The sequence below is a fragment of the Elephas maximus genome, chromosome 18 (genome assembly GCF_024166365.1).
Source record: "Elephas maximus indicus isolate mEleMax1 chromosome 18, mEleMax1 primary haplotype, whole genome shotgun sequence".
Classification (NCBI taxonomy): Eukaryota; Metazoa; Chordata; class Mammalia; order Proboscidea; family Elephantidae; genus Elephas; species Elephas maximus.
In genome coordinates this window covers 67555876-67582272 of record NC_064836.1, presented here as the reverse complement: position 1 = coordinate 67582272, position 26397 = coordinate 67555876, and the positions used below count along the sequence as shown (strand labels likewise).

The 26397-nt window shown below is 35.2% G+C and overlaps 1 protein-coding gene across 1 annotated transcript in view; it reads right to left on the bottom strand.

Moving 5' to 3' along the window:
• Window positions 1-3933: 3933 nt before the first annotated feature.
• The window catches only part of ARL6 (ADP ribosylation factor like GTPase 6), a 45488-nt gene continuing 23024 nt past the window's right edge, over window positions 3934-26397 (bottom strand). The window contains exons 4-8 of the mRNA XM_049857912.1: window positions 25749-25817; window positions 21411-21505; window positions 17272-17401; window positions 11341-11396; window positions 3934-4445 (exon numbers count right to left, since the gene is read on the bottom strand). Coding sequence (XP_049713869.1) covers window positions 4420-4445; window positions 11341-11396; window positions 17272-17401; window positions 21411-21505; window positions 25749-25817 — 376 coding nt within the window. The 3' untranslated portion in view covers window positions 3934-4419. The remainder of the gene's footprint in view (window positions 4446-11340; window positions 11397-17271; window positions 17402-21410; window positions 21506-25748; window positions 25818-26397) is intronic.

The window sequence follows — 26397 nt, the reverse complement described above, 5'->3', positions numbered from 1 at the left end:
TATTTCAAGGGTGTTCACCCTTACTTTGAGCATTTTTATAATAGCTGCTTTAAAGTCTTTGTCCGTTAACTTCAGTATGTGTGTCACCTTGAAACTGGCATCTGTAACTTTCCTTTTGCATGAGTTAAGATTTTCCTGGTTTTCACATACTTAGTAATTTTGGATTGCATCCTGGATATTTTTAATATTACATTATGATATTGAGTTTTGTTTCATTTCTATGGAGAATGCTGATAATTTTGTTTTAGCAGGCAATAAACTGGTGGATTCCAACCAAAAATTCCAACCAGCTTTCCCGGATTTGTAATTTCAATGTGTCAGTTCTGTTTTCGAAGCCTTTACAATCTTATCGAGACCTGTCCTATGTGTGTGCCACCCAGCACCCTGTCTTTGATTTGGGTCACGGTCTACTCTGAAGTTCAGTTCTCAAAGTCTATGTATGCTATTAAGGCTCAGATCCGTGCATGCGTAGCTTAAGGGTGAGCCTTGGAGTTAATAAACAATTTCATGGGGGTTGTCTTAGCAAGCTCCTTTTTCAATCTCTCCTGAGCTTTCTGGTTCCCTGGGGTTTCCTTTTTTGATTATCCAGCCAGAAAGCTGGAGCTCTATGTACCTTGCCCCTGACATTTTCTGAGATTATGCCCACACCTGGTGCTGAGTGGTGGAAAGACGGAAGTAACAAAAGCAATGAGGATTCACACTTTCATGGGAACACAGTTCCTCTGATTATAGTGAAGCTTCTCCCTCATCAGAATTTTAGGCATTTTTTTTTTTATGGTTTACCCACTGCAGCTGCTATTCTGCTCCGATACCCTTGGATTGTGTGGGGACTGGTGTATAAAATGAAGAAAAATGGAGTATTTCCTTAACTTTTTCTGATCATTAGGAGACCCCTTTACCACTCTTTGATCCAGAGCTAGAGAACTTCTCCTGGAATGCTCTGACTGTACCGATACTCAGTTCTGGGTTTTAAGCTGCCTTAACACGCCAAGGAGATAACATAGGAAAAATGATTGGTAAACTCATTGCTGATTTGGTGGTACTTTAAATTCTGGTCTTCTTCAATCTGCTGCTACTATTTCCTTTTCAGAATCTTCAAACAGCTGCTTCATGCATCCTGTCCAGGCTTTATAGTTGCATCAGTGGGAGAGAGAGGGTGGGGTGTTGTTACTCCAATTTACCCAGAACTAGAACTTGCAAGATAACTTTTGATCAACTGATTATAACACTGCTTACTTCAGGGTGACCTGTGTTATGTTTCAAAATCCTAGAGCTTCTCAAACTTTACTACATATATAATCACCACAGGTGATTCTGATCAAAATTTGAGAAATGGTGTTGGTCACAGCCTGGGTTCTCCAGCCTGCATTCCTGAGGCAGAAATACTTTGTGTTATCACTTTATTAAGGAGTACAATGATGGACAAAGAGAACGAAGCAGTTAGGAGACAGTATGATGATGTGTTATTGAGCTGGATGCTAAGTATGACTAACGCTAGATTCAGAGGAATCATCCAGAAGTTATACATAGTGAGTCTCAAAACTGTCCATGATTAATGGGGGGAAGACAGAAAAAGGGAAGAATTTATTCACTGGCTTCAGTCTCACACTGGTCAAAGGTTTCCCACACTGGTCAAAGGCTCCTAGCAGGGCTGTGCATGTTTGGGTAGAGTAGTGGTGGGGACATGAAAACAAAAAGAGGGAAATTCAGAAGCAGGAAGTGAGAGATGTGGGCATGATGTGGGGCACTGTCAGGATGCACTTACCCATGGTTGGTTGGGGCCCACAAGGAATAGCAGCTGACACAAGATGGTGAGCCTGAGAGTATCTGAAGTATCTGAAAAATACCCTAGAAAATTAAGAAATCTTCAAATTTACTGGCTTAGTTTGAGGCATGGTTGAGAGATCTATTCTGAAATTTCTGCACTGAATAAGTGACTTACGATACTTCTCAGGGCTAAAGAATTTGGTGGGAAGGCAACCACAAGCTGTCCTATACTACATATTATCTTCTTTTCTATGGGCCACAGCTAATTGGACCAGGAGTAGATACCTAACCCATAGAATAGAAAATGATGTATGATTTGCCTTGGGGTGAAAAGTTTTGCCCAAATAATAGCAAATAGCATAGGCCAGTCAGATTTGCTATTATGAAAGCACACTTGGAAACCCTAACAGAATAAATCAGTTGGTAAAGGGTGAGGATAGACATGTAGAGATCAGTGAAGAATGATGGAGGATCAAACTCTTGCTGATGCCTAGATTCACCTTGTGTGCAAAATGACCTTCCAGGTTCTGGATCCATGAAACCTGTCCCTATTAATTCCTACATTTCTGTAAGATTCCTATTTCTCTTACTGTCAAGTGTATGTGCCTTAAAGTATGACCTAATTTGTTCAGCTAGCCTGAGTAAATCTCCATTCTTGCCAATCCAGAAAGCCTACCTAATTAACCCTATTCAGTTTGTACTACTCTCTTGCTGCATAACAAACCATTCTAAAACTTAGTGACTTAAAACTATCTAAACATTTCTCATCTTTTGGCTTCACCTGGGATCACTCATGCAGCTACCTTCAGCTGGAGCTTCACTCACACATCTGGCAGATGGGTTGTGGATGGAGCTCCTCAAATGATGAAGTCAGAAGCTGCAATGTCTCTTGAGGGCTAGACTCTGGAAATTGAACAACATCCCTTCTGCCACATTCCATTGGCCAAAGCAAGTCGTGAGTCAAGCCCAGATTCAATGCATGGGTAAACGAACTCCACTTCTTGATGAAAAGATCTACAAAGTATTGTGGTCATGTTTTTCAGTTGGCCACAAGTTCTTTCTGGGCCAGGCTAGGTTCATCCGCCTAGAGAGTCTCAATGAATTGCTTTACTGGTTTCTAATTTAGATGTTTTCTGGTTAACTTTCATTGTCAACTCTCTGAGATTTCTGAACTATAATAAACTGGATGGTAGAATTTTTACTGTAGTTTTAAAATGATTCTATTCAAATCTCTGTTAAAACATGTAACACTATTGCACTTAACACAAAACACCTTTATTACTCACTTATCTTTTGCCTTCTATTTCTATCATTTTCACAGCTATAGATGTAAGTTATATATCATATCAATCTGTCTTTATACTTTTTTTTTTTTTTCCAGAACTGACACCACTGCTCCATAAACTGTCTGCTGGTGATTAATTTAAAACGAAAGCTTCCAGAGTTTAAAATTATACTTGGTCTTCAGTTAAGCTGTGAGAAGTTACATAATTTCTATACAGTAGATACCTGAGCTATGTCTAAAACTCTAAAGAACACTTATGAAGCAGTTTATATTCAGGAAAAGCAGTTTAGTGAGTCATAATCTATTTTAGCAAAGCACTATAGTAAATCCAAAACCCGTTGTTGTCGCGTTGATTTTGACTCATAGCAACCCTATAGGACAGAGAAGAACTGCCCCATAGGGTTTCCAAGGAGTGCCTGGTGGATTCAAACTGATGACCTTTTGGTTAACAGCTGTAGCTCTTAACCACTATACCACCAGGTTTCCCTATAGTAAAATAGTCAGTTATAATAATTATTGAAGAATCTAACATTAATTCACTTTTATATCTCTTAATCTGAAGATACAATATTTTCACTCAGCCAATGAGGATAAAATCAGACACTATGTATGAAAAGGATCTCAAATTCTTACTCACTAAGTTTTAGGTTCTCTGAAGCAAAGACTATGTGCCTTGCTTCCCTTGTACCTCCATTGCCTAAGACTATTCCTGACTGGTCAGTGTAGAGATGTTCAGTAAATATTTATTGAATGAATAAATTCAGTTTAATTTGGTTTCACATCATTTAAAAATGAATGAAAGTAGAACACCAAATATCATCTTAACACAGCATTATTGTTTTCGACATAAACAAAGCACACCAGTTGGTACATTACATTTTATGTTTTATTAATGGTGACATACAGCAAAAATTTAATATATATCACTTACCCATGGTCCCTTATAAATATCTAAAGTTCTTTTTTTACAAGCACAATTCATTCTTTAAAGACACACCATAAACTAAAATTTAAAAACAGACAATTTTAAAAATAAAAGACATAATAAAACATGATGAGACACTGAGCTAATAACTTTGACTTTTAAACATTCTAATTAAAATTGAATGTAGACCCTTACCAAGAGGCTGATAATTCTAGGGCGCCCTTTTGAGAGAAGATGTAGTTTTCATATAATTAACGGCCAGATTAGCATACCTAAAGTCCCATATTCTTAAAAAGCTCATTCGGAGTCCATAAATGCAAGCAGAAGATTACAAGGCATTCTTGGATACATAAAGATCTTTTGAAAACTCTGACGTATTCAGATTGCCTTAAATGTGTATTCTTTGAATTGAAAATTGCTGAGATTTCCAGACACTATCTTTTCATGTCTTCACAGCCTGGATCTGATCTGATAACAGAAAACAAACAAAAAATTGAGTCCACAGGCGAAGATCTATTTTTTTTTAAGTAATTCGAAACAAATACGCAGGAACACAGTAGAAACCTACGCCTAGTATTTAAAAACACAATTCATAATATATATACTTCTTATTTTTCTCAAAGTTGTACATGCACGTAGTTCAGGTGCCAAACAGTTCTACTAAGTTTGTATGAAAAACAGCAGTTCCTTGCCTCGGCCGTTCTCTTCCCTTTCAGAAGCAACTACTTCCAACTCCCTTTTAGGTGGTGACCTTCATATCTCCGAATATACTTTATCACTTCTTGAATTACTGGTTCCCTCAATGTAATATAAGGATTGAGCTCGCTTTCACATACTTCCATGCTGCTACTCTACGACCCTCATGATTCTTCTAAAGACTCCCATCCTCCTAACATAGTGATATAGTCATTATTAATATCACGTAAATGCTATTCACAGCTGAGACAGGTGGTATACTATGATTACTTTTCCTTTACTTCCCTCCCTACATTTTGTTTTCTTTAGAGTTAATAATTTTATTTTTCCTGTCTGCTTAGTTTTTTTTATGTACTTGTCACTAATCCAACTGCAATACTCCCACACTGTTTAAACCTTTTACTATGGTTATGCACATCACAGTTTATCAATTTCATCTTCCTGAAGAATCAAATCCTTCAATCTGGACCAGTTGTTCTCCATGCCTGCCACACAACTATCCTCTTACGAGATTTTTATTTATTTATCACTCTAGGATCTCCACTACCATTCTGGGGATTCCTTCTCCCACTCTCTTGTGTTTCCTTGTTTCACGGTCTCTTGTTTTCCTCTTCTTGGTTTATTTCCTTGTTTTTATGTAGTATATCTCCTCTTAATGGATACCTTAGCAAAGGCATATGACATAACTTTTTGAGGCTTTACATGGCTGCAAATGTCTTTATTCTACCATCACACTACATTAGTATTGCCTGAGAATATAATTTCATCATTTTTCCCTTGGATTTTACAGACATTGCCCAACTATCTTCCAGCTTCCAAGTGCTGCTGTTGAGAAGTCTGATGCCATTCTGTTTCCTTAGCCTTTACATGAAACCTGCCACTCTCCTCTCAGGAAACTCGTAGAATGTTCCATCGTCCTCAGTGTTGAAGTTTCATAAAGATGTGCCTTGGTGTGGGAATAATTTTATCCTTTTCAAACTGAAAACTCATTCATCTGTTCTGGAAAATACTGTTTGATAATTCATGGGATGATTTGTTCCCCTCGGTTTTCTGTTACCATTTTCTGAAATTCCTACTATTTGAATATTGGTCTTCTGAATATGGCCCATGTTATGGACTGAATTGTGCCCCCCCACCCCAAAATATGTGTAATAAATCCCAACCTCCATGCCTGTGGTTTATAATCCCATTTGGCAATAGGTTGTGCTTGTTGTGCTTGTTATGCTAACAAGATAGGATTAGTGTAGGGTGTACCTTAAGTCAATCTCTCTTGACATATAAAAGAGATTAAACAAGTGAGAGAAGCAGAGGTGGGGAAAAAGAGATGCCAAACCACATGAAAATCATCCAGGAGCAGAAGGTCAGAGACAAAGACCTTCCTCCAGGGCTGACAGAGAACACCTTCCCCTAGTGCTGGCACCCTCAATTTGGACTTCTAGCCTCCTAGACTGTGAGAAAATCAATCTGTTAAAGCCATCCACTTGTGGTATCTCTGTTATAGCAACATTAGATAACTAAAACAGCCCCTTTCTTACCTCTTCTTTCCAATTTTCTTTTTTGCTCTACTTTCTGGGAGTTTGCCTCTACTTTATCTGCTAATCCTTCTAGTAAGTTTTCCATTTCTACTGTTTATTCTAGTCCTATTTTCCAACAACTCTTTTTTTTTTGTTCTTTGATTGTTCGTTTTCAAGTAGCATCCTGGTCTTATTCATGAAAGTAATACATTTTATTATTTTTAAGGTATTAGTAATGTTTTTTTGAAACATTCTTCCTACTTAAGTTCTAGTTCCTCTAACCTGTTTTTTTTTTTTTTTTTTTTGTCTGTTTAGGTTCTCTTATTTCGTAATGTTTTTGGCCTTCAAATGTTTCATGATATGTTGCCATCTGTGTATACGCATGAATAAATACTACAAGCTGATAAGAATCTGGAAATATGTGAGGCTTGTCAAATGGGTCTTCATTCTCAGGTGTACTGATAAGCCACTTTTGTGGGAATTCTGATATTAATACCTTTAGGTCTTCTCTCTTAGGCTATTTTGATTCTTCCAAGATGACTCTATCTCCTGTCTACTGCCAGTATTTTGGGAGAAGTCAAAGAAAGCAGTAGACAGTTAAAATACTCAGTATGGAACTTTCAGTTCATCTTCATTTTCAGTTGGGCATCACCACGCACAACTGCGCCTTGTCTTCTCCAGTCTGGAGACCCTCTGTGATTCTCAGCAGAGAATAAATCTTCAATCGCCTTTTAGGGGAAGGTTGTGTAACTGCATTTCTCTTTTCAGCCCCACCTTTATTCTTCCAATTTTCCTCAATTTCTGAGTATTCGAGGGGATCTGCAATGTAAATTAGACTGTTTCCCAGCTTTTCCCAGTGTTAGTTTAGGATTCAGCTTTCTCAGGTCTGTTAAGTCACTCAACATTCATTAAATATGCAGCTTCCAAAACTTGGCTACCATTTTTACTATTCCCATTCTTTTTGTCTTTGTGGGTTAATGTCTTTTAAAAAGTCCGTTTACAGTTAGTGAAATCTGGGGAGAGAATAAAGCTAAGTATGTGAATTCAATCCTCCTTTACCGGAACCCCCAAGTTTATAAAATTTTATAGTAAAATTTAGAAGCATTGTATACATTTTTGATAAATAAAACAAGTTATTTGGGCAGATTTCTTTTACAAAATATCTCATTTGGAGGCTTCAGAAGGCTGGAAAATTATTTACAGCTCTGCAATTGTTTCTGTATAGTCTCTGGTGGTTTTAAAAAGTCTTCATAGTCTACTCAGGGGGTTCTTGACTTTGGGATATAATACATAGGAAAATAGTGAAAAATCCTTCCAAAGGAAAATAGACTTATGGCACTAAATGTGAGCTCATTCACTATTTAACTGAAAAAGTTCCAACCTGAAACTTAAATTGGTCCAAAATGAACCAGACGCCTTTTTGTTTATCATGCTAGAAATTTTCAGAATTCTGGAATCAAAACAAAGAAATACAAGTTCAGAACTTCTTTCAGTCAGACTTACTTAAACACCTTTGTCTAACATGTTAAGAGTTGTAGGCACTGACTAAAAAAATAACTGACTAGTCCCTTATATTTACTGTAACTTTCTTTCAAAAATAGGTTTTGAGCTCTTTTCAAATTCAGAAATACAGCTGGAAGCATCAAAACATAAACTGTTTACTATTATATAAAAAATATGAACAAAGTGTTTATCTGAAACCAAACAGATAAAAAAAAAAAAAATTTTTTTTTTTTTTTTGAAACAGATACACTTATTATATATGTACTCAGCTTCCTTCTCTGTTAAACAAAGCATTTTATTTGAAAAAGGTAAACTTGACATACCTGAATGCTTGCTTATGCTAGGTATTTTAACACATAAAATACCTCATTTAATCTGTATAACTTATGCTATTTTATTTTTTAATTTTACAGAAAATTATCATGAGATAATAAGAGAAGTTAATTATATCTAGAGAGGTTAATTAACATGTCTGTTGGACCATTACTCTTTTCCATGCTGCCTACATAAAATGGGGCTAATACTACTCACCTTACAAAGAACTGTTGTCAAGGCAACATAAAATAATATGGCAACAAGAGTGCACAACAATGTTTTCAATAATGTGTCCTCCTTACAAAGAACTGGGAGGTAAGACAGAGATAATGGATCCGAAAAGAAAAACAAACATGAATTGGGCAGCCAAGACCAGCCTCGGCAAGTTGCACTGTGATGCTGAATCATTCTGACACCTAGTGGCCCAACTGTTAAAAAAAAAAAAAGAACCCCCTGAGTAGACTATGAAGACTTTTTAAAACCACCAGAGACTATACAGAAACAATTGCATAGCTGTAAATAATTTTCCAGCCTTCTGAAGCCTCCAAATGAGATATTTTGTAAAAGAAAAAAAAGGACAGAGCTAAAATCTAAAATTGAGATGACTAACACTCAGGTCTATTGTCAATAAGTGCTCTTCTTTGAATTACTTTATTGTGAGCAATAGGATTTCCATCCATGTTATATCTTTACCATAAATGATGGGAAGCACTTGTAAAATAAGAAGTCTGGTCAGAAAATATGCTTTATAGCATCTTCTGTGGGGTGTTCCTCTGTAACCTATCTGTTCTGTGGGGTAATCAATCCCACAACCGTGGCTACTTCTTTACTACTGCCTAAGACTCTGAGTTAGTGGGGCCACAGAAAAACCCCTTAGTTCTTTTTGAGAAACACTAACCCATTGCTGTTGAGTCAATCCTGACTCATAGCAACTGTACAGGACAGACTAACTGTCCAACAGTGTTTGAGAAACATGAGAGGTTCTCAATTAAATTATACTGGATTTTAAAATATGACTAGAATGCTCTCTGCAGTTTAATAATAAATGTCAAGATGGCTGCATAAATAGAAAAAAATTGAGTTAGTCTGCGCAGTTAAAAATACGTTATATAAATAACACATGTAAATATTTATCGAATGTAATTTCAGTACTTCAAACCAAAAAAATATTATGCCTTTTAGGTATGTGAGGGTAGGCTATCCTTTTATAATAATTTTAAGATGCAGAAGAAGAAAAAAATACACATAACTGGCATTAAAAAGTTAATGTAGAAGAAGTTATAATTTGTAATTACAAGACTACAACTAGAATTTATAATATTTTGTTATTCACCCTTGTTCAGGGCAGAGAGATTCGTAACAGGAATGATCTTTAGTTGTTCTATTCACAAATGGAAATGGAGTCCTTGGCCTCATTTTTTGGCCTGACTCAGAACATGTTCAGTGTGGGTCACTGTACTTGGAACCATTCCTACCTTAGGCAAAATGATGTATCTTAATTTGTTCCCTGTAGCAAGCCTGAGGTGTGAGCATTGTGGTTCAGTGGCAGAATTCTTGCCTTCCGTGCAGAAAACATGGGTTTGTCTCCCAGCTAATATACCTCATACACAGCCAACACTTGTCTGTCAGTGGAGGCTTGTGTCATGCGGAACAGGTTCCACAGGAGTTTCCAGACTGAGAAAATCAGTCAGTGAAAACCCTATGGATCACAATAGTTCGATCTGCAACTGATCATGGGGATGGTGCAGGACCAGGCAACATTTAGTTCCACTGTACCTGGGGTCACCATGAGTTGCGTGCCTACTCGACAGCATCTAACAACATAGAAAGCCTGTACCAACCTAACAAAGTTTATTATCTTGATGAAAAGCAAAGAAAACCACATATATACAAAACCATAAATGCCATTATTTATAATACTAATTTATAAATATTCAAAGTTGTGTAAACACAGAAAGAGACAATCTTTGATGGTTATGGCGGGGGAACACTAACTAGATTGCAGGTAAGTCGTAACTTTGGTGAAGGGTAAGACAGTACACAATACTGGGGAAGTCAGCGTAACTTGACCAAGGCAGAGTCATAGAAGCTTCACAGACATAACCAAATACCCTGAGGGACCAAGTTATTGGGCTGAGGGATAGTGACCATGGTCTCTGAGTACATCTAGCTCAACTGGCACAACATAGTTTATCAAGAAAATGTTCTATATCAGACTGTGGTAAGTAGCATCTCGGGTCTCAAAAGCCTGCAAGTGGCCATGTAAGATACATCAATTAGTTCCATCCCAGCTGAAGCAAAGGACACTAAAGAAAACCAAAGACACAAGGGAAAGATTAGTCCACAAGACTAATGGACCACGCTACCACAACCTCCATCAGACTGAATGCAGCACAGCTAGATGGTGCCCGGCTGCCACCACTGACTGCTCTGACAGGATCACAACAGAGGGTCCTGGATAGAGGAGGAGAAAAATGTAGAAAATTCAAATTCACAAAAAAAAAAAAAAAGTAAGACCAGACTTGCTGGTCTGAAAGAGACAGGAGAAACCCTGAGGGAATGGCCCCTAGGCACCCTTTTAACTCAGTACTGAAGCGACTCCTGAAGTTCACCCTTCAGCCAAAGATTAGACAGGTCTATAGGGCAAATAACACACGTGAGGAATGTGCTTCATAGTTCAATCATGTATACGAGACTAAATGGGTACACCAGCCCAAAAGTAAAGACTAGAAGGAAGGAAGGGACAGGAAAACTGGACAAATGGGAACAGGGAACCTGGGCTGGAGACGTGGAGAGTGTTGACACATCATGGGGTTAGTGACCGATGTCACAAAACAATTTGTGTATTGTTTAATGAGAAACTAATTTCCTCTGTAAACTTTCACCTAAAGCACACACATACACAAACACACACAAAAAGTTGAATAAACACGTTCTGCATAAATGGAACTATATACAGAGTATATGATTCTTAAAAGATGGTACATATTTTTTGGTTACTGACAGTAAGGACTAACATTTATCTCAAAATTCAAATATGTTTTTACTACAAGAGCTGATAGAAATTTACTACCCTACTTATTTTTTTCTAGAGTTTTTACATATATTGATCTTAAATATGCAATTACTTTATTTAAATAAATCCTTTAGAAAAATGTAATAGAAGCAAATGGTGCAAAATATTGGATACTTACTGTATAGTTTTTTCTGATAGCAGGAAAAAATGGAAATGAGGGAAAAAAAGCAATGATATGATAATAAAATGTAAACAAGGAAATAAATATGTGAATGGAAAGGAAAAAAGAACTGGAAATGCACAGTATTTTGGGATGTACCTTGAAGCCAGTCTACACCTTCTTGCAGTCCTTCTCCTTTGATGGCATCACTAGCACTGAAATAAAATTTACAAGAAACATATCCACTTCATTACATCATATAACTGTAAGAACAAAGAATTAAAATTTTGTCACATGGCAAATTAATATATTCTAATAACACATAAACTGAGCAAAACTGGTTAAGCATTGAACGTGAAATAGAAAATAAATGTCTGAGTGCTTAGGAACAAGACATGACATTATTCAAATCTGTATACATATTTTGAAAGTGTGTAGGTAAAAAGTTATCATTCTAAGAATAGTACTCAGACTGACATTAAAAAAATACACCCTTTAAGTTATTCTTCCAGTGGTGTAAAATTTTATGGCGTTCACCATCTCACTTTGCCAGGCCCCCATGACCCAAAAGCATGTATTTATTTACTAGAAATGTTTGGTATAGGTTTGTCATTTGACCATAGGACAAAGAGAATTTCTTTGAAATGGAATTTGATTATCTATGGAATATAAACCCATTGTTTTGGATTGAATTGTGTTCCCCAAAAATATGTGTTGAAATTCTAACTCTTGTACATGTAAATACGACACTGTATGGAAATAGTTTTTTGTTATGTTAATGAAGTCATACCAGAGTAGGGTGGATCCTAAATCTAATCACTTCTGAGTTATAAAAACAGCAGAATAGATACAAAGACACAGACGGGGTAGACAGATGACATGTAAAGACCTGTCTACAAGCAAAAGAAGGAACCCAAGGATCACAGGCAGACACCAGAAACACTAGGAAAGAGGCTAACAGAAGGAATCAAACAACTGAATCCCTGATTTGGACTTTTAGCTTCCAGAAGTGTAAGAAAATAGCTCTCTCTTCTTTAGAGCCACCCACTTGTGGTATTTCTTTTATGGCAGCACTACCAAACTAAGACACTCATAATTATAACTTGGTAAACTCAAAGAATTAAAAAAAAAAAAGCAGAATTAAATCAGTTTTATATTAGCTGCAGGAGCCTGGCTAGGTGACTTAGTTCTCCTGTCTTCAGTTTTATGATCTATAAAACTGTCCTCTGATCTCTGACTTCATATGGTTATTGTCAGAATTAAATATTTGAGACAATGTATATAAAGAACTTACTATAGGGTCTTTCCATTCTTAAAAGAATAAACTTAAATCTTTATCGTGCATGCTATTTTATATATAATTGTAATTAAGTTATATAAACTAATAAAATATGGATTTCTTGGAGTACCAAATACTCTTCCGCAAAGATGCAGAACTGATATTGTCTTGTAACATGTTATTTAGTAACTTTCTTTCAAAAAACATAATGATCCTACAAGAGTCATCAGTATATATTATTAAATTTTCTGAATGATTAGGGTTCCTTTTAGTGTGCTAGAGCAAAAATTACTTCTAAGGAACTACTTACTACACTAAGAATATGACGTCATAGAATTATTTTAACATAGGAAGACAGAAACAACCAGCATGAGATACACAATTGCTCAAAGCCAACTACGGATTGTAACAGCAAAATATCAGTAACTGTAATACTTAAATCAAGAAAGATCAGTGGGGAAATATGCAGAACAGAGCTTAAAATTCTTGTGGACTCTAGACTTTCTGGAGCTATGGAGGCTGGATGAAGCCCTAAAACTACTGTCTTGAGAAAATCTTTAAACCTTAAACCAAAAACATCCCCTGAAGTCTTCTTAAAACCAAACAATTGAGCTTAACTAGTAAAAACATCTGCCTTGAGCATTATGCTCCTCTAAGATTATCTATATGGGATCAAACAGACAACAGCAACTGGAAGGATTAGACAGAACTCTCAGGAGGCAGTGAGTTACGTTAATGGAGGAGGAACACCTTAGAAAAGGAGGGTGAAAACAGTTGCACGACTCAAAAAATGTAATCAATGTCACTGAATTGTACATGTAGAAACCATGAATTGATGTGTGTTTTGCTGTGTATATTCTCAACAACATACAAATTGAAAAAAAAAAAGGAAGATCAATGTATTGAGTTTCTCACTCATGTTAGTCCCAAAAAAGTACCATGATAAAGAAATCCTTGTCCTCTGGAGGTCTCACTACCCTACTAAAAATCTTGCATCTTTTTCTAACAAGTCCCAAATGTTTGAATTCTACCTTTCCTCTCAAAAAAACGTAAGATTTATACCTAAAATGAAAGCCAAAGTCCTCCCCATTTCTACAAACGACTGCCGTCTAGTCAATTCCGACTCATAGCGACCCCACAGGGTTTCCAAGGAGAGGCTGGTGGATTGGAACTGCCGATCTTTTGGTTAGCAACCCGATGCTTAACCAGTATGCCACCCATGCCTACAAGGTCCTACATAATCTGCTCCCTGGTTATTTCTCAGTGGTATCATCTCCTACAATTCCTCCCAGGTCACCAGATTTCTTGCTGTTCCTGAAACACATCAGGGGCAATCTCATTCAAGAGCTTTTTCCCTTGCTAGTCCCTCCGTCTAGAAAGCTATTCCTCCAAACCTTCGCCTGACTTCAATTAGGTCTCGGAAAGGCAGCACCTCTCTTTATTCTTTTTGTTATCTTGCTTTATTTTTCTTCATCCTCCCAGCTGACATTTTATATATTTATTTAATTGTTTTATTATCTGTTTCCCCCACTAGATAACAAATAAGTAAATACATATCACACCAGGGATTGAGTCGCAGAACATACATGAGGAGCAGTAACATAACTAGATTCTGATCACCAGAGTTGACCACATTTTAAACACAATAGTAAAAAATAAATCACAAAATATTTCCCTTTAATTTCTGAGATTATACTTCTCTCTGATTTTTCCCTTATTGCCCAGTAAATTTACTTGTACATAGTGTAAGAGATATAAAATATTTTACTTCTATGCCACTGAGTATTACCTCTATCTCTAGAAACTGGAAAAGAAGACTAAATATATGCTCAATTTTAAACAGGCTTTAAAAATACTGCAAAAAAGAACAAGCTTAATAAATAAACCACTGATTTGAACTTAGTGAGATGGTCAGTTTGAATTAGTGAGAGGTTGAAATGACAGACAACTTCCAAAGAAAAACTTGGCATTCTTCTATAATATATACAGAGAAAATATAGAAATGGAAATATATTTCATATCCTTGTAACATCAGGATATTACTTTTTCTCACTGAAATACATGCAGATGTTATAACTGAATAAATAAATCTTTTAGAATTCAGCTGCTAATTTTTTCAAGAAGAAAGATATTTTTTCAATATCTCTACTTCAAAATTAAAAGTAGGGCTGTATCATTTATGAATAAGACTGCATTTCTGAATGTTGTACTTTCTATTAAAGCTGTCATAATACTATAATGTAAAGATAAAAAAAATTCTACTTAGAGGTTATCAATTTATATATGATTTAGGGAAATACAAAGGTTCTGTCTCAAGATGTCTCCCTATGCAAAATCTCTCTTTATCACAGAACTTTAAATTTCAACTTCAAGAATCATTTGGTAAATACTAACTCTCCCTCTGATCCCAAGGTAAAGTGGGTTTTACTCAAGGTAGACAGTATTTCATTCCTGGGTAAAGATGCTGAGGACTTGAGTACTAAGGAGTTCCAGGACTTTCTCAAGCTCTATTCCAGACTATTAGAATTCCTATGTGGTACAAATAGTTAACACGCTTGGTTGTTAACTGAAAGTTTGGAGGTTTGAGTCCACTCTGCAGCACCTTGGAAGAAAGGCCTGGTGATCTTTTGAAAAACCACCCATTGAAAACTATGGAACACAGTTCTGTTCTGACACACATGGGGTTGCCATGGGTCAGAATGACTTGAAAGCAGCTGGTTTTTTGGTTATTCCACACTATTACTCTTTCAGCACCAAGGCTAGCTCTGAGGAATCTAAAGGGTTCTGAGCTCTACCACCTCCTTGATTCATATTCTGGCTCCCTTCTAGAGGCAGTGGATATCACTGCCTGTGTCCAGCCTTTCCCCACAGATACTTTCTTATAAAAACGGGAAATCTCTGGCAAGAGAAGGGCATCTTGCAGTACAGAGGTGTGGGTGAGTGGAAGGGAGTTGACTAAAAAAAGAAACGGTAGACACTAAAATTTTATCCAACATAAAACTTCTGGTTATCTTTTTTGGAGTATTTTGATAGAATGGCACATGGGAGTTAAATATATTAGTAAGAACCTGTTTTCCAGATAAACAATAATAATTTTAGGGACTCCCTGGATGGTGCAAATGGTTAATGTGCTTGGCTGCTAAGCAAAAGATTAGAGGTTTGAGTCCACCCAGTGGTGCCTCAAAAGAAAGGCCTGGAGAAAAGCCAATTCTTGAAAGCCCTATGGAACACTGTTTACTCTCTGACACACATGGGGCTGCCATGAGTTGGAGTCATCTCCACAGCAACTTTTCTTTTTTTTAAATAATTTTGGACACTAATAATTATTTAAAAGTTCAGCCTTATTAATATGTCTAAACAAGATCAATAGTTCCATATCTATTTATTCATTTTAACAAATATTTATTGTGTACCTATTAAGTACCAGGCACTATCACTATTCTAGGGTATATGGATTGAATTGTGTCCCCCAAAAAGATATGCTGAAATCCTAGCACCTATACCTGTAAATATGACCCTGTTTGGAAATAGGGCTTTTCTTTTGCTATGCTAATGAGGTCATGTTAAGTAGTGTGGGTTCTAAACCTAATCCCTTCTGAGTGGTGTCTTATAAAAAAAAGTAGGATAGACATGGAGAGACACACATACACAGGGGAAGACAGACACCATGGGAAGATGTATCCATAAGCAGCAAAAGAACAAGGATTGCCAGCAGTCACCAGAACTAGGACAGAGGCCCACAGAAGGAATCGACACAGCTGAGACTCTGATTTTTGGACTTTTAGCTTCCAGAACTATGATAAAATAAATTTCTGTTCTTTAAAGCCACCCACTTGTGGTATTTTGTTGTTGTTGTTGTTGGCAACACTACGTAACTAAGATATAGGGCTTACAGAATAAAATCCAAGTTCTCATGGAGCTAACACACTAATATAGGGAGACAGATGATATACACACGTGTGTGTGTGTGTTTGTACGTATGTATGTATATACGTACATCCCTGGTGGTGTAGTAGTAAGTACTTAGCTGATAACCAAAATGCCAGCAATTTGAATCCACCAACCGCTCCTTGGAAACCCCATGGGGGCAGTTCTACTCTGTCCTATAGGGTCACTATGAACTGGAATCTACTCAACTGCAATGGGTCTGATGTTTATATATACACACACACACACAAAGTCACATGTAATAGAAAAACAAAGCAAAAATAAAGGAAGAAAAAGTGACAGGGGTAGAATATAGTGATATTTTAGAGAGTAGTAGGAGAGGTCTCTCTTCTGAAGGAAGTGCAATAGCAAGCCAGGCAAATTTATCTGGGAGAATGACTCAGGCAAAAGGAGTGACAAATGCAAATGCCTGAGATGGGGTTGTACCTGACAGATGCAATGTGTGGAGCCCTGGAGGAGCAGTGGCTTTAAAGCTTGGCTGCCAATCAAAAGGTCGGCAGTTCAAATCCACCAGCCACTCCTTTGAAACCCTACGGGGCAGTTCGACCCTGTTCTATAGGATCATAGGAGCGTATGAGCTGGAACTGACTCAATGGCAATGGGTTTGGTTTTTGGTTTTTTGATGTAATGTGTAGAAGGAAATATGCATGGTCGAGTAAGTGGGCTGCTTTACGTTATTCCATTGTAAGAACTGTTTATATTTTTTTATCCTAAAATATATTTGAAAAGGTCGTAACAGTAATATATTCATGAATTCCACAATTCTATAAGACAAAATCCTTAGCTTATATCCCACTACGCTAGGAAAACAAAGCTGAAGCTAGATTTTTCAGAAATGATAAAACAAAAATATAAAACTTTACCAAATATGCCAGGGTTTATCTTTGATGTTTTCTAAACACAGCAATTGAGACACTTTTACAGATGTCACTGCATCTCTGAGATCCATTTTGTTTGCAAAGAATAAGATTGGTATTCTGCGGTGTTTAATATCTAAAAGAGAAAACAAGACCATCATCACATTTCCAACTTGGTTCATTTTTTTTTTCCAAATCCTTAAAATTGAAATCCACTAAAATTGTTTTCTAATCACTCCTTTGCATACTTCATATAAATAAACATTTAAAGAGACATACTACCAGAGACATATTTGAATGATAACAGAATTTTAAAAATACTTCTAAGACTATCTACCCTCTGGTTAGAAGCTTTAAAACAAAGATGGAGATCAGGTGTGGGGCTCATTAAGTAGTTACAGAGCAGCACTTACAAAAGGGTCAAATACTTTTTTGTTTCATTTTTACTGCCAACAAAAAGGTGGTAAGCTTCGAGTAGAAAGTAGAAGGAAGATAAACTAGATATTGATTTTAGATTTTGGTCAGTATTATAAGTAACAAGTGAGATATTTTAACAAGACATTTTCACTTTGTTAAAATTGTATAAAGTTTTTTTTTAAATTGTTTTCAATAGATAATACAGATAGTTCAAAATTCAGAAGACACGAAATGGTATTAAAAAAAAAAAAAAAAACCCATCTTTGTCCCAGGTGTACCTCGTTGCCCTCCTTATAGAAGGCAACCCATAGCATCAGTTTCTCGGCACCTTTCCAGAAACATCTGAAAATATAAGTATTGTATGTTACTTTTTTATACAAAGAGTAGCATACTATACTTACTGTTTTAAGCTTTTCTTTTTTCACTTAACTTATATATTTTGGAGATCTTCCCATATTAGTACACAGAGAGTAGCTTCTTTATTATTTTAACACTTGCAGAGTATTCTATCTTTTAGTACTATGTACCTAATGTATTTCACCAGTACCCATCTGAGATACATTTAAGTTGTTGCCAATCTTTACAATTACAATGCTCTAATGAATAAAACTGTATATAAGCAACTTCGTACATGGATCAGTATGACTGTAGGATAAATTCAAGAAGTGGAACTGCTGTGACAAAGAATGTGTAAATTGTTATTGTGACAGGTGGTGATTATCAAACTATGTTCCCTTAAAACTTTTATCAATTTATATCTCAAAAAGAAAGCGTAAGAATGAGCATTGCCACTGCCCTTGCCAAAACAGTGTTAACAAATCTTTTTTATCTTTCCGTATGATTAAAAAACCCAAAAAACCAAACCTAGTGCCATCAAGTCCGACTTACAGCAACCCTACAGGTGACAGGTAAAAAGTACTATCACAATGTGCTTATTAGTGTTTGAGAAAGGCTGAAAAGTTTTTCCATATATTTAAAAGATGCTTATATTTAATGTTTTAGTTAACTATCTGGTCATATCCTTTTCCCATTTTTCTATTAAGCTTTTATTTTCTTCCTGATTTGCAGGGACATGTTAAAAAATAAAGAAATAAGCCCTATAGCTGTGACATGAGCTGTAAATACTTTCCTTTCCTTGTCATTTGCGTTTGATTTCTCATGGACTACATAAAAGTTTTTTGCTATTTAAAAACTTCTATGTAGTCATATTCATCACTCTTTTAAAGATTCTAGATTTGTGTTATACTTAGAAAGGGCTCCCCTTGCCCCAAAATTATTTTTAAAATCCTCCCATAGATTCTTCTGCTGTTGTAATGATTTAACTTTTATGCTCAAATTTTTAAGCCAGCTTGAATTTATCCTGGAGTAAATAACATAGTTTTTTCAGATGGCTTTCTAAATTCTCTGAACACAACTTACTAACAGTATCTTTTCCCTGCTAATCTGAAATGTCTACTCTTATATATTCTAAATCAAACATATTTCAGCCTATTTCTGTTCTTTTGTCTACCTTTGTGTCTCTGTGTGATAAACTGAAGATGAATACTGAAATCTCTAGAGCAACATTAAAAATAATGCAAGAAGCATAACTATAAAATGGAATATTAAAAATATTTGATTCACCCATATAAAGTCAGGAAAGAAAGAACAAAGAAAAGAGAGCAGATGGGTCCAAAACAAAAAACAAAGCCCCAAAATGGCAGACTTAAATTCCAACATAACAATAATTATATGAAATGCAAATGGACTAAATACCCCAATTAAAGCAGATTGTCAGAATGAATAAAAAAGCAAGACACATCTACATGCTATATACAAAAATACACTTTCAACACAAGGACACAAACAAGCTGAAAGTAAAAGCATGGGAAAAATACATCGTGCAAACTCAGTGTAATAAACCTGATGTGGTATGCCAATATGAGACAAAGTAGATTTCAGGATGAAAAGTATCATCGGAGAAAACAAAAGGCATTTCAATATTATAGTAGGGTCAATCAATCAAGAAGATAAAAACAATCCTAAATGTGTATGTACCTAATAAATAAGCTTCCAAATACATAAAGCAGAATTTGACAGCACTAAAGAGAAATCCACACAGATCCACAATCATAGATGGGACTTTAACATCCCCCTCTCAGAAACTGATAGAACAAGTAAATAAAAAATTAATAAGGATGTGGAAGATGTGAACGACACTATCAACTGACACCCATAAACCTCTTCAACCAACAACAGCAAAATACACATTCTACTTAATTGCATATGGAACAGTCACCAAGTAAACCACATGCTGAACATATATTTCTAAGAATTTAAATCATACAGCACACATTCTCTGACCAAATGGAATTAAAAATTAGTAACAAAAAGATACTTAGAAAATTCCCAAATATTTGGGAAATTAAATAACACGACAGTAAGTAATCCATCAGTCAATGAAGAAATTACAAGTTAGAAAATATTTTGAACCAAAGAATAAGAAAAAAAAGTAACAAAATTTGTGAGCTGCAGCTAAGACCTTAGAGAACTGAATATACTGTGGACTGCAAGAAGAAAAAAATAAAGCAGTCTTAGAGAAAGTACAGGCTAAGTGCTCCTCAGAAGTGAGGAGGGCAAGACTTCATCTTATATATTTTAGACATGTTATCAAGTGAGACCAATAGCTGGAGAAGGACATTATGCTTGGTAGAGGGTTGGTGAAAAAGAGGGAGACCCTCAATGAGAGGGACTGACACAGTGGCTGCAACAATGGGTTCAAACATAGCAATGATTGCAAGGGTGGTCCAGGATCAGACAACGTGAAGGTTCCTGAGTCGGAGCCAACTTCGTGGCAATCAACAATAAGGCTCTAATGCAGAGTACTACAGTAGGTACTTGGAGCACTGTTTATAGTGGGGGGAAAAAGAATATCTATCAACAAGTGAACGGTGAATGGTTGAATATACTGTAGGACACCCATAGTATGGCATCTAAGGTACCATTAAAAAGAACAATTACAGCTACACTAATTGACTTGGAAGTATTTCCATGTAGTGTTACTGAGGGTAGGAAGATGCAGAAGAGTGTATAGAATATGATTTCATTTTGGTAAAAACGGTTCTCATAGCCCCCAACTCTATATATATCTTTTGTATGTGAATAAATATGGTATCTTTTGTGTGTGAATAAATACGGTATATATGAAAGGTATGAAAGAAAAAAAAAACTTATCAAGTTTTTAATGCTAATATCTTCGGAAAGGGTTTGGGGGACTAGAAGTTGGAGATTAAAAACAGAGACGATCTGTTTGAAAAGCATTCCCACAATAAAAATCATATGTATGAAATGCTGTGAACACATACACACACACAAACATATACACGTGATTGTATGTACACATGGAGAAATACATAAAAAGACGTTATCCAAAATTTTAATGGGTGTTGAAATACAAGGATTTATACTTTCTTTTTCTGTCTGTGTTTTTGCTATTGGCACATATTATTTATGTAATCAGAACAAAAGGTGATTTTTATTTTAGGTGAAACAAAACAGGGACCGAGAAAACGTAGGTAAAGATATTATGAATTCTGCATGATGAACCTATGTTTTAAAATTCAAAAATTTTAAATAAGAGATAATTAGTGTAATAACACTTTCACCAACACAAAAGAGCAAAACATCACATCTAAACACAAAAACACAGAAATTGAAATGCATGCACATGTGCGCACACACACACATACCTGGATGGTTCAGAAGAGTATCAAGTTCTTCTTTGGCCACAACCATTCTTAATCTGTCACTACTATCGATGACAAAAATAATGGCTTGCCCTTCTCTGTATAACATAAAAAGAAAAATTAAAGCTACACTTACAAATTTTTCCATGTTCACTATCCATCTGCATTTCTTAACCTGTGTATTATTTGTTTATGTCCTATGTCCATTTAACATTAGAGGTTTGGGTGTTCCTATTAATTTATGTGAGTGACTAAGATATTAACCATTAACATGATATTAACATATCATGCAAAATAATCTAACTTGGATAATAGTATCATAATTTTCATGACTTGCTATTTTGTATTAAAAAAATTACAAGAAATTAATTTTTTTGTTTAAAAAAATTAGAATATATGAGAAAAATAATTTAAAAAATAATCTTTTTACCCAGATATAATCATTAGCATTATTCTGGTATATGTCAATTCTGATACTTTTCTTTGTGCATATATTTCTCTATTTTAAATGGAAATGTGCTGTTTCATACCCTGTTTCTGGCATATATATGTACTTCCTTGATTTTTTTAGCAATACAGTTTGAGCATTAACATCAAACATTAAAATTCCACACCAATGCTTCTCAAAATTTTTTCTACCATAACCCACAGTGAGACAGCCACATGCTTATAGTGAGAAACAAATACATTTCATACTTGAGATACTACACATAAATATGCGTAGTTACATTTTAAATAAAAGTCTTCAAAAACAATACTTACTAATAGCTTTTATTTTATTCTATTTGATTTTTTTAAAGATGGATAGCCAGCAAATGAGTTGATTTAAGGATTCACTAACGCATCACGCCAGCAATTTTAAAATCATTGATTATTCTGCACCTTTCTTTTAATGGTTATAAAGGATTCCATTGCATGGATGTGCCATCAAATATTGGTAGCTTTTTAGGTTGTTTCCAATTTTTCTTATTAGGTATAACTGAGATAAACATCCTCCTACACACTTTTTTAACTTTTTCTGATGTTTTAAGATTTATTCTTACGAGTAAAATTTCTGGGAATACATGAAGTTTATTTAGATAAACACTGACAAGCTGCTCTCCAGAAATGTTGTACAACTCACTCCCACCAGCACCAATTTTCCCACTCCCTTGCCAGTACTGACTACTGTCATTCTTTTCAATCTTTGACATTCTAACATTTTTTTTTGAATTTGTATATCATTAATTGCTAGTGAGGTTCGGCATTTTTTCATATATTTATTGGACATTTGTACTTTTTCGTGAACCTTTTATTCCAGTCATAAATTAAGATTTTAATGTTCAATATCATTAGTATTCAAAGAAATATAAAAACAAACCTTTTCAAAATCATTTTCTCCCACCATTTTTTTAAAAATGATAATGCAGATTATCATTACTAGTGGACACAGAAACTGAACAACTGGAAACACATACCAAGTGCTTTAAGAATGTTTGAACACTTTGAGCTAGCGGTTTTATTTCTATGAATTTATTCTAAGGAATCATAAGCTATGACAAAGATTTATGTAAACCAAACCCATTGTGCTGAGTTGATTCCAACTCAGAGCGACCCTACAGAACGGAGCACAACTGCCTCACAGGGTTTTCGAGGAGTGGCTGGTGGATTCAAATAGCTGACCTTTTGTTTAGCAGACTGAACTCTTAAGCAATGTGCCACCAGGGCTCCAAGATTTACACGGAGAGATAGTAACTCAGGGATTGTCTATAATCTTCAAAAACTGAGAATAGCCTCCAAATACAGAAATGATTAAGCAAATTTTGGGATAGTATTATAAAAAAATATTAGGCAACCATTAGAGTTATAGTCACTGTGTTTTTCCTGATTTGCCCATGTTAACTGAAAAAAAGTAGGATGAAAAATATACCTAATACATAATTTAGGTGGTTCCTTTCTTCTCAATTATTAAAGTATATATTACATATTGCAAAAAAAGAAACATACAAAAAAGATTAACAATGGTGAATTTATGAGTAATGAGACTTATGGGAAATAATATTTCTACATTCTTTGTTAGATTTTTCCACCTTTAAAAATATGCACTTTATATTTTACACTTTATTATTTTTATAAGAATGATATGCAAAAATTACACAGTATTTAGCATACGAACTCATACATTAGAATGTGAACTTCTCTTATAATCCCACTACTTCAAAAACAAATGCTATTTATGGTTTGGTGCATACGCCTCTAATCATTTTCATCTCTCTCTATATATACTGAAAGTCTTTGGGTGGCGCAAATAACTAAGTGCTCTACTACTAGCTGAAAAGTTGGTGGTTCAAATGCATACAGAGGCTCCTCACAAGACAAGTCTGGAGATCTGCTTCTGAAAGGTCATGGCCTTAAAACCCCTACAGAGCAGTTCTACTCTGCACACGTGGGGTCGCAAAGAGTCGGCATCAACTTGAGGACAACCAGCAACAACAGCAACATATACACTAAGCACATATTTATATTAAAAATACGATTTTCCTTTACGTAATTGAGATCTGAAAAAAATGTCATTATAAATAATGCTTAATGCACATTCTTTTCTGTATATCCTTACCCACTAGTCCTTGACGCAGGATACATTTCTAAAAGTAAAAATGCTGGCCAGAGCGTATGAACATTTTTCATTTCAACAGATATTGATAAATTACACTAAAAAAAAAAAAAATTCCCACTCGTAAGAGTGGCTCATTTTGCCAGTGGTAAACTTTATTAATCTTTTTAACCCCTTCTAGTCAAAAAGATAAAAATTCACTTGTTCTTTCATAATCTGAAAAATATTAGAGGTAAAGGAAATAATTTTACTATTATTGTAAACTTCTCAACAGTAATTGTATTCACCACTCAATCTATGATTTAACCACGATATTCTTGAATTTATCAATTTCTTCCAAAGAGATTCTGAAAAAGGAGTTAAAATCTGAAAAGTTTCATTTTTCAAATACAAGTTTCTATGTACATTTTTCTTTTGTAATTAAAATATGTATTTTTAAAAGTAGCTTAAGCAAATACATCTTTAAAAAAGAAATTGTTTAGTAAAACTAATTGGAAGAGAGATAAAAAAATTCTGTATTGAAAACAGGTTTTCTCAAAAATCCCACATTTCTCCAGTGAATTTAATATAGGACACCACAAATACATCACTTTTCCTTTTTTAAACTGACTTTCAAATCTGGAGTACTCTCTTTTTTCTCTACCTCTGAGGTCCTTCAGATTTCTATGATTTAAATTGGCTTTCAACCTATTAAAGTCCTCAATGAAAAGAAAGAATATCTGGAATAAATCTCCTTTGGTTCATTCACATCAGAAGAACGCAATGTTCGTTCCTATATATATAAGCAGGAAAGAGTTAATCAAAATCTAAATCTGATCTGGCAGTCATCACATGCATAATAACAAAAGGGAGTTTAATTTAGTGGTATTTTTAAGTTCAGACGGCAAAAAGTGAGTTATACTGCTCTTGGATGAAGGAGCCCTAACAATATTAGACGTTAAGGAACTCGCTTTAATATCACATGCACACCTTGAGGAGGTAGCACACGATTGGATCCTAGTACCTTGACAGTTGTTCATCTCTCTTCTAGAATCTGAAGTAATTACGGAGCACTTGACTTTTTTTTTGATTTGCACATGCTAGAAAATATCTTGGTTGGAATTGTTCACAGAACAAATGGATTAACTTTTAGAATTAGTACTGTTATTTTAACTGTATTAGTCAACAAATATTTACTGAGCAATATGCTAAGCATCGTGCTAGGACTTGAAGAAATAATTGAATAAGAAATAATCGCTGCCCTTGAGGAGCTCACAATCCCACTAGGGAGGCAGCAATGATACAGGACTTAATGCAATAAGAATGATTACAGATATGTGAACGGGCAAAGTACTATGACAGCACTGAGGACAGGATAACTGGGAGAAACAGGGAAACTTTAGAGAAGACTTTTGAGCTGTTCTTAAAGGATGGCTGTATTAATCTTAAACTGGACAGCAGTCGGGTAAAAGAGGGCACTAAAAACAGACAACTGCACATGCAAAAGCCCAAGGTCATGAAAGACCTGAAGTTTTTGGGAAGCAATGTGAAAGATGATCATATTTCTTTAAATTAGGAAATAAAAATTATATGAAAAATCAATAAAATTGTAAATTAATGTAAATTGTATGAAAAATCAAGGTTACAACCAAGCCAATGCAATCTTTTAGATTTCTAATAATTATTTACTAAAATAATAAACTATGATCATATTCAATCATTAATATCAAAATATAATCTAGTTGACCAACATTCACAAATGTACTTACTTATAATAGTGTTCCCAGAGATTTCTGTATCTTCCTTGACCTGACATATCAAACACTGTAAAAGACAAACTACAAAAAGCAAACAATTAATAAAATGACTAAATTATAATTTTTTTAATTTAAAGTGCAACTTTTACTTAAAATTTCAAATTATTTTCAACAAATTACCAATTCTCAAGTAAAAACTCTAAAATATGAATTTAGTGAATATAAACATGATTTTACAATAAGTAACATACAAAAAGATACTCTTTTTTGCCTGTGAAGTTACCATAGTTTCTCTAAACCCTAAATTCTGAAAAATAATTCAGAGGTTGCTGTCGTTAGGTACTGTGGAGTCAGTTCTGACTCACGGCGACCCTGTGTACAACAGAACGAAACACTGCCAGGTCCTGCACCATCCTCACTACTGTTGTTACACTTGAGCCCATTGTTGCTGCCACTGTGCTGATCCATCTCGTGCAGGGTCTTCCTCTTTTTCACTGACCCTCCACTTTACCGAGCATGGTGCCCTTCTCCAGGGAGTGATCCCTCCTGTGAACATGTCCAAAGTATGAGATGTGGACTCACCATCCTTGCTTCTAAGAAGCATTCTGGCTGTGCTTCTTCCAAGATATTTGTTTGTTCTTTTGGCAGTTTATGGTATAGT